Consider the following 10,327-nt stretch of genomic DNA (forward strand, 5'->3'; position numbering starts at 1 on the left):
GGGGGGGGGGGGGGGGGGGGGGGGGGGGGGGGGGGGGGGGGGGGGGGGGGGGGGGGGGGGGGGGTACAGCAAGATCAAATAAATGACAGAAAAATTTGCATTGTTGAAGATGGAGCTGAACGTACTTTTCCGGTCCTGCCCCTACAGGGTTAACCCATTCTGATGAAATGTTCAAACAAAAAAAAGTAAATGAAAAGGCTAGGATTACCAATTACATATGCTTATATATACATAACTATGATGCAATATTGCATGTTGAAGAGTATCTGGAGGAAGGTTGCTCAGTTATCATTCATTACACCTAAAGTTTCCTTTAAAATATTAAAATAATCAAGGCTAGTTATGTACATTAAAAGTATAGTGCTGTAAATTGAAAGTGAAAAGCAGCTCAGTTCATTTAGCCTCAACAAAATGAATAAGAAATCTTCATCTGAAGACCTTTGATTAGAGACCATGGCATTTTAGAAAATTTGAGCAAATGTTGAGATCTCTTCTGAAATGCCAATTACAAGAGACCTTTCTTCAAGAGAAACATCTGAAAACCAGGAGATGCTGTCAAAAGTCTACATTTTGTTCTCCATTATATCTCATCGTCGCTGTCTAGGAGAAACAATCTGAGTTGCTTTCCTACAGACAACACTGGAGATAAGCAATGCACATCAGATGCATTTGCATGCACTTTCAGCCAGACTAAAGCAATAAAGTCTTTGAAAATGTCATGTAAATGTATTAGTCTGACTGAAATCAGTGCAAGTCAGACCGGCAGGCCTAGATAATGTGGGTCAGCCTCACCCAGCATATAAACACCTGCACGCTTGCTTCAAATATTTGACTACTCAAAAACTTTAAACATGTTGCTCTATTGAATTATTGAGTCGAAATATTCCAAACCACACATAACCAAATGCTAACATAATGTAATCCATTGCTCAGCACTTTTTCATGCAGTCACAAACGCGAGCTAAAACTATATATTTATGCAAAGCAACTAACAGAAGTCAATGATCTTGTGTCTCATTGCCATTGTCAAAAGCAGCCTCGCAGGATCGTTCCTCTTTCGCTTCCTCTTTCACAACATTCGGGATAAAAAGCACATCCTTTAGAAATGACGAGAGCGGCGGAGAGAAAGACGAGCCCAAAGAAAACAGACGAAAGGAAAAAGCAGCAAAAGGAGGGGAGGGTCTATAATCTTTGGCTCCCATAACAAACAATTAGACCCTTTTTCTTTCAAGAAAAGGTTGAAAAAAGCGGTTTAAAAGAGGGGCAGAAGAAGCAGCAAGGGTGTTGGTCTTTTATGGCTCTTGTCATGTGCGTGAAGGCACAGGGCGGCCATAGGAACACACGCCTAACGTGCAACAACAGGCTGGGCCCCGGGCCTCTTTGCGCTTTCAGCCTGCATAGACACTGCACCTCAGGGGGCCATTAGAGCCTGAATAGGGCCCTGACAACCCCGCGTAGCTCAGTGGGGTATCGATAAATGCTAACATATTGACTCCCTATGCCCCAGCGCCAGGGGACAGGCGTGCCGAAATATGAGAGCGTGAAGGACTTGAATGGCGGGATTTTATACATAAACACTGATACAAATATACAGTGGTGTTCAAAAGTCTGATCGAAACAGAAACTGCAACCCCTTTTACTTTTTTTTCTTCCATTTCAGTTCATATTACATTCTTAAAAATAAAGGTGCTTCACGATGCCATAGAAGAACCTTTTTGTCTAAATGGTTCCATAAAGAACCTTTAACGTCTGAAGAACCTTTCTGTTTGACAAAAGGTTCTTTGTGGTGAAAGAAGGTTCTTCAGATTATAAAAAGGTAAGAAAGAAATGGTTCTTTAAAGAACCTTTGACTGAATGGTTCTTTGTGGAACCAAAAATGGTTCTTCTATGGCATCGCTTGAAGAACCTTTTGAAGCACCTTTATTTTTAAGAGTGTATCTCAGCATAACAATTTCAAAAGTCCAATGATAACTTTTAATTCACTTTTGATTACATTTGATTAGTGACTTAGAAATATCACAGAACATTACATTTGCTCTTAATTTTACGTGACGATTGTTTTTTGTTTGTTCTAAAATTGTCAAAAAAGTTCATTTCTACATTGTAAACAATGATTTTTTCAAAGTCGTGCATAAAACAAAAGACTATTGCAGTGTTTGATTTGTTTTGTTACTTGTCAATTCTTTGTGATTATTTCTGAAATTTACTAGCAATTGTTTACTGTGTAGGCTTAAATAAAACGTCTCAGACTTTTTGAGCCCCTTAAAAATGGAGAATAAATTATTGCAAATATCACATTATTTTAGAGGTTAATGTTAAAAAATAAATAAATAAATAAAAGAGGAAGCCATTTATCACTCGATACACACGCACCGTCCATGCAGGATTATTTTGAAAAGAACTGAATTCCTGTCACCACAGGGAGTGAGAGAAATGAGAAATGGAGGATGCCTCCCTGAGCCGTTTTCTTGAGGGTCACCCTACCTACCTCTGTTTCGAGGGAGTGGGGTTTAGTTTTCTACAACCTTACTTTTTTGCCAAAATGGGATTTCGTTTCCTGGGGTTGGTTCCCTGCTAATTAAGGTCACAACTAAAGTAATGAAATTAAGAAGGACCACAAAGCAAAAAGGGAACCCAGGGGGTCCTTGCCAATAGTGCAGAAGCCCCTTCAGGGAGCTTGAAAGGAAAAAGCAATGCAGGAAATCAAATATTAACTCTTGAGCTCTGAGAAGCGCCTGTTTATTTTATCCAGAATGCAAAAGGATGGAGTTTAGGTAGGAGACAGAATGCACTCAAGAATTGAGATATGTGCCTGAAGGACAGCTCTGGAGTCAAGGCATATAATTCTTTCATCATAAAGTGGTTATAGTACAGACAAAACTCAGTGTGAGTTCATTGTGGAGGGGGATATTGCCATACTTTTTGGGCAGTATTCTGGGAAAAAAATGCAAATTTCTAAACCAACTGTTGGTTTATCCTTATCAATAGATGTTATTTGTGGCTTATCAGAGTACCAGTAGGTACAAAACTGGCATGGGTGACCCATAGCTTGCTCTTTCAAAGCTCAGGAGATCTACTGGAGACCTCTGTTGCATTTCATCTAAAAATAAAGGTTCCAAAATGGTGTTTTCAAAAGCGTTATAAAAGAACCATTTTCAACAGAACCATTTTTACTTCACATGAAGAACATTTCAAAAATCTAAAGAAACGTTCCCCTTCGGGAACTCAAGCTGCGTCGGAAAACGCTAGGGGAACGCCTTCAGCGATACTGGGGGTCAAGGCTCGCTCGACAAGAAGTGTGGCGGCCTCCAAGACCTTTCTGGCAGGAGTTCCTATGCAGGACATCTGCAACACTGCAGGATGGTCTACGCCCCTCACTTTCGTCAGGTTCTATGACCTAGATTTGCGAGCCACTCCAGGCCCCTCTGTTCTCTTTCATGATATTAGACAGCTCTCCTAAGTAAACTTAAAGGTGGCACGGATTCCCAAAGGGACGGACGCAAAATCAGCTCTCGCTGGCTCTGAATGTGGCGTTTCCATCTTAGTGTGCTGGAGTGGGGATTCACCCCCAGTCCCTACAGATGTACATTAATGCAGACAACACACTGAGCCCGTCTCTTCCACAAGCCCTCTTCACTAAACAGGCTGCTGTCCAGCCCCATCGTGTCAGTTTGAAGCCCCCATTCAAAAGTATTCATGCATCTGCCTTCGAGGCACAATGGCCGCTAGTTTATAAACTGTCTGCCCGCGAGCCCAAAGGCTTTAGTCCACATTGTTTTCATACCCTTAATAAACTTTTTGAAGGAGTTCATCAACTGGCCTGAATAGCCTGCGCACTGAATCTCGAGACAGAAAATAACAGTTCTTTTTTCTTCTGCTCTTTTCTTTCTTTTTTTCCTTTTTAGGAGCAGTTTCTCTGACAATGGAGAAAGAAGGCTGCTAGACTTCAGAGGAGTCTTAGGCCCAACACAAGAAAAAAAGGCAGCATTCAATTAAAAGAACAAAATACTCACCCCATAAAGGGGAAGGAGACAATTGATTTCTCCTCCATTCAAAAGTGAGAGGATGATCCGAGCACCACTTCATATCTTATTCCAAAAGAGTAAAACACACATTCAAACGCACACAAAGTGTAAGAATGCAAACAGAGAGTAAATATGTTCACAATGCACAAAGAGCAGACTTTTGTTCTTTTTCTTTTTTGCAAAAGGAGATCATTACAAATCAACCTAGGATATTTGGATAGAGATCATTTCAAACTGCATTAGCCTATAAAAATATAAAAAAGGTTGCATAAACCATGACCTGCTTCAAGCATTCATGGCTCCGTGCACTTTAAAGATATTACGCTTGAGGAATCTGCATTTATTTGTTCATTTGTCTAAGTGCTTCTTGTGACACCCGTAAGACAGGCAGGACAAATTTCAAAGAGGCAATAAATTTCAGTATTGGCTATAAGCCATTAATCCATTCTCATACCTTTAAAATGTGTGGAAAACTTAAATGTCTTAAATGGATGTCTGAATTTCATCCCCAATTAGAACGCATCGCCACAGTCCAAGCTGCGTTCTCGCCTTCTCGCCTGTGGGGTCCGGAACGACTCCAAAAAATTCACAAACTTGCTAAATTAACAGGGCGCACACCCATGAAATACAATGCGCAAAAAAACTGCTGTCTGCTCCGCCTTTCGTCCTCCGATTGTATTTATTGATAATAATAATAATAATAATAATATTTAATGTAAAATATTATTAATAGTATTATTAAATAAATATAATGCATATGTTCATATAGGTCTACATAGGCTAAAATTATTAGATTTGAATATCTACATGTATATACAAAAACAACGAAGAAGAATAATAATACAGGAGAGTGGGAAAAAACTCAAATACATAATCGTTTGTGTCTGTGAAGGAAGCGTTTAATTAGATTTGACAAGTTCAACGCGTTCGTTTCGGTCTCTGAAAGCCTGGTCAAGTAAAAAAATAAAAACACTACAATATGTTACTAATGAACGGATAAATAAAATAAAATAAATTGCAGTAGTTACAATTATAATAACTGTTTTTTCCCCTTTGTTTTCTTTTCGTTTGGTTAACATTTCATATTTGTATAAGTGTTGCTACTGCTTCATTTAAACGTAGCCTATAACGATTGGGCTATCCAATAGGCTACTAGTAATGATCTTCTACCAAATGTTCATCGATCAGGGCGATCTGAGTTCCAGATGCAGAATTAATTGTATAAATTCAGCACTTGTTGCTGAGATGACTTCCTCAGAGGTGATTCTCAGCTCTCTAAGCTGTGCTCACTGAAGCGCAATGACCTGCCCGAGTGTGAGAGGGGTTACCGGTCACTGCCATTTACCGCATCCCAGGATCCTCTATTGTTCCTTAAAAGCCACTTGAACGGATCTCTAAAACACCGACCAACGCGACTGAAACGCTTCATTAGTTAAATCCACACTCCCGCGCTGAAAAAAAGAGTGCGTAAGGATTGAAGACAAATGCGTAAAGTAGTTTACAACGGAAGAGATAGCAAAATATGAACAATCCAGACTACAAATAATTAATGAACTATTACTGCGACCTTTTATATGGGATCCTCTATTGTTCCTTAAAAGCCACTTGAACGGATCTCTAAAACACCGACCAACGCGACTGAAACGCTTCATTAGTTAAATCCACACTCCCGCGCTGAAAAAAGAGTGCGTAAGGATTGAAGACAAATGCGTAAAGTAGCTTACAACGGAAGAGATAGCAAAATATGAACAATCCAGACTACAAATAATTAATGAACTATTACTGCGACCTTTTATATTCTCGAAAGCATAAATATAAATAGCTATATTAAATGTCTGGATGATAATCCTAAAAAGAACCTGCCTTTCATCGATGTGCTCATACGGTTCATAAATTATAATCCAGCAGGCATGTCTTCTTACAAAATATTTGGCATAAACACCTCGGTTTCTATGACATACATAAGAATTTTTACACAGCACTTAAGAATGTTGCGCACTGATTCTGGAACACAAAACTAATGTGTGTTTTGAAGCACAATCCGTCTGTAATTTTCGTGTGTTATTGACTACAAATCAGATGCAAGAAAATAAAATATTGTAGCAAATAAAAGCACAGATTTGATATGGTTCATGTGTTCAAAAGACAGCGAAATTGCGCGCTGTGTTTTGGATGCATTTTCAGACACCCTCCCCAAACACACACACACACACACGGAGAGAGAGACAGAGAGTTTAATGAGGCCTGTATCACAGCTTGTGTGTGTCAAGTGTGACCCGCCCACACAAATCAAATGGCTAAAACGGAAATGACAATTTACATGTCAGAATCAATTGTGTATTTAAGTCCCCATTACAAACATTAACCAGATACGAACGCACCAAATACAATATCCATTGCTCGCATGGAGAGGCAATTACGCACAAAGAACCGAGCACACATCCGCGCAGATACATTATGTGTGATTCATATATTACATTTGGGTTCCAAAGCCCTTGAAAAGTTGAGAAATGAAATCCTCTCTGGTTATTAGCTGGAGCAGATGATAAAACAGCGTTTATGTGCGTAAAGGTCTTCTGCGCACTCGGTTAACAGCTGGGGAGTGAAACCCGCACTATTACAAGAATTCTCTCCGATATAAGAAAATGCTATTCTCCTTAACATCTGTGCAGAGATTTACACTGTCCCAGATGGCAAACCGCATTTAATGAAGTCTCAAGTGTTTTTGATAAGCAAAAAGACATCCACGGATCAAAGATCATACGCTTCTCAATTCCCCTTAACTGCCTGAGCCCTCATTCACATCATCCTCACCCGTTTTTGGTTATTTTTTGAATGCAAATCATGGTCAATTGCATCTGGTTCGGTAAATTTGATTGGTTCCGGGAATTAGAACTGCCTTTATCTGGATTTTAAGCAACTAGCACTGCAATGGCGAAATGGACGCAAGCTTTTATAATCACTAGCTTCAGTGTAATATTATTATGAGCTTATATCTGTTCAACTTATTACCCCTGACAACAAAAATGGTTAATACCGGAGCATAAAAGGAAAAATTATTAAAAATATATATATTTGAACAGAAAACTATATATATATAATCGTACATAATTATAAATAAATAGTTGTTGTTGTTACTGTAGTGCTGAATTATGGATTAAACCCTGGACTCTGTATATACACTAAAGAAAATCCCTCGCCAGTCAAATTCTCGAGCTGCGTTGAGACAGGGTGACGGGAGAGAAGAGGTTAATCCGTGTTTAATGCAGTTGTGGTCCACACTCTGATGGTTGTGTTATCTCTGCCCAACATTTGGGTCTCCCACAATTTCAGCCCAGCCCAAATAGCTGCAAGAAAGTGCAGATGGAGTCACTCTCGACGCCTGAGGAGAAAAAATATTAATAGCTAAATAACTTCCCCTTACTTTCACTTAATCTTCCCCTCTCTCTCTCTCTCTCTCTCTGTGTGTCCCTGTAACATATTCTATTCCAGATGGATTTGTTTAAAATGTCTCTCTATGCTTCTCTTTCAGTGCGGCTTTAGGATTCGAAGGTATATCTGCTTTGTTTTCATATAAATGTGAAGCAAGAGAGAAAATGCCCTGCTGGTGCGCGTCCAGGGCGCCAAAACTATAAGAAACTGCTCTTCCAGAATATTCTTCGCGCTTTATCACAGGAGAAATGTTGCATAATGAAAGTATGATTTTTTGTTCTCTTCTAAATATCACTGAGTTCATGTGTACAGTAAACCCGAGTCTGCGCATCGCTCACATCCGTCTCGCCTACAGGTTTGTATCACTATTATCCCACAACAACACTCCTCAACCCCTGACTGAAGTCTGTTTGATTAGGCTAGTCTGAAAAGCTCAGGTAATCCACAGATCTGCTGAAGTGTCCAGTGCCACTCTCACAAATGGACGCGTGGTCGCGTTTAACATGCTCCTCCAGAGAAATAGTGCACCAGGTGAGCTGTCAGACGCGGGGCTGGAACCCATTAAAGACTCATTTAGTTTGGCAGGTTTGTGCTAACTCTGCTGTCGCTCATCATATATATATATATATATTTTATTTCCGTAACGAGGATGACAGGTGCACAAGATTATTATTATTGCAATGGCCACTAAATCAAATGTGGAAGTCATAGTTAAGGCTATTAAGGTTAGGTACACGGAGATCTACTCAGGGTGTAGGGAGCACAGACAACGTTTATGTCGTTTATTTTCAAAACGTTTAACACCGTGTTATGTATAATAAATAAATAAATAATCTACCAGATTCTAACTGCGTAAACACATGCCACGCAAATAAATAAATAAATAAATTTTGTTTGCCAAAACAAGTCAACATAAATGTAAGGTCTGAATAATTTTTTTTTAAATTAATTTATTTTGTATAAAAAATACATGTATTTTGTATACCCCCAAAAGTTTACAAAATATGAATATATTATATATGCGGCTAAAATAAAATGTAATATTATATTTATTTAATAAATTGCTAATATATTTTTGGTATATGAAGCCTATAATATAATATAATATTAAAACAATGATGCCAAAACAAGTCAACAAAAATGTTTAGGTATTATTTTTTTTTATCAACTAAATATGCGTAAGCAATTTAACATCTAATTAACACAATAAATAAATAACTAACTAAATAAATAAATAAATGAATGAATGAATGAATGAATGAATAAATAAATAAATAAATAAATAAATAAATAAATAAATAAATAAATAAATGTTGTATGCCAAAACAAGTCAATAAAAATCTGAGGACTTTTCTGATGAACTAGATAGTAATCAGTCTAACACCTTATAAAGACATGCAATAAAAAAACCGCATGTATTTTGCACACCTTAAATAAATATATAAATATAATGGAAAATAAACTCCAAATCTCATGAATTTACGCCCTGGGCGAGTCACTGTGAGCCGTTTAGAGATGAAAGTGAAAAGAAATAAAGGGACTCAGTTTAATCAGGGCTTAAAAGCTCTTCTACATTACGTCTGTGCGCGAAACCCCGGCGCGAGCTGCTGGAGGATCAGTGTGTTTCTTACCGGTGCCTCCGAGCTCTTACACTCCTCAGCAACACAGACGCCCATTCAACACACAGCAGCTCTAATAAGTCTTAACATTATTAAATGTTATCCGGATGGTAAACTTAAAGAATCCCTTCAAAGAATTTAACAGTGGATTCAGTGTTGTGCAGAAGATGAGACACTATAAATGACAGATTTATGGAATAAGTAACCAAGAGACGACGCACTCACAACATTCCCAACAAATGAACAACCACAACCAGTGGACAGCAACAGAGAGATTGTTTTTCATGCATTTGTTTAATAACGAATATCAGTTTTGGCCTGTGTATAAATGCATATAAATGTAATTTTGAGGGTTGTCACCTGAGCGTATAACTTTGGCATTATTTACAAGAGAAAACAGAAATAATAGGCTACTACAGATATTTGTATTTAATCATACTGGGGTGCGTTTCCCAAAAGCATCGTTAGCTAACTATGGTAGTAAGTTCCATTGAAATCTATTGGTAACGACGGAACTTTATTTAAGAATCATAAGAAGAAGAAGAAGAATTGTTTCCGTACCTTCTAACGGGAATCCGGTTCGTGGGTAGTTCTGGCCAGGTGCTGGTCGCATCATTCGAGGAATTGTTCCTGGTAAAGTAGCCATTCCAGCTACCCCCAAACAATTGAATCTCTCACTAATAAATTAAAGAAACCAATCGCACAGAAAGCTCCAGAGTTGTTTGCGCCGTGGAAACTGTAACAGGTCCAAAAAAATGTTCTTTTTTTACCATCAGTAACGCGTGAAAGTGTGTTTGACATACCTCGTCCAAAAGGATTTGTTTTAGTATTTTAAAATTACAGTTACAAATGTGTAATACAATTATGATTTTATTTAAGAATCATAAGAAGAAGAAGAAGAATTGTTTCCGTACCTTCTAACGGGAATCCGGTTCGTGGGTAGTTCTGGCCAGGTGCTGGTCGCATCATTCGAGGAATTGTTCCTGGTAAAGTAGCCATTCCAGCTACCCCCAAACAATTGAATCTCTCACTAATAAATTAAAGAAACCAATCGCACAGAAAGCTCCAGAGTTGTTTGCGCCGTGGAAACTGTAACAGGTCCAAAAAAATAAAAAATAAAAAGGTAAAAAGAAATCCAAAACACACACCAGTGGACAATGCCGAATGTGCAGAAGAAAAAAGTTCTTACAGTGGATACAAAAAAAAAAACAATAGCAGGATGAGCAGAGGAAAGCATGAAATGTGCACTGA

At 38.4% G+C, this 10,327-nt stretch overlaps 1 protein-coding gene across 1 annotated transcript in view; it reads right to left on the reverse strand.

Moving 5' to 3' along the window:
• LOC107592886 (paired box protein Pax-7-like) overlaps positions 1-10,042 on the reverse strand; it is a gene marked incomplete at its 3' end in the record, with an annotated part of 49,861 nt that extends 39,819 nt beyond the window's left edge. The window contains exon 1 of the mRNA XM_016282463.1: positions 9,991-10,042. Coding sequence (XP_016137949.1) covers positions 9,991-10,042 — 52 coding nt within the window. The remainder of the gene's footprint in view (positions 1-9,990) is intronic.
• Positions 10,043-10,327: the final 285 nt, after the last annotated feature.

The sequence above is a fragment of the Sinocyclocheilus grahami genome, unplaced genomic scaffold (assembly GCF_001515645.1).
Source record: "Sinocyclocheilus grahami isolate Dianchi unplaced genomic scaffold, SAMN03320097.WGS_v1.1 scaffold160.1, whole genome shotgun sequence".
Lineage (NCBI taxonomy): Eukaryota > Metazoa > Chordata > Actinopteri > Cypriniformes > Cyprinidae > Sinocyclocheilus > Sinocyclocheilus grahami.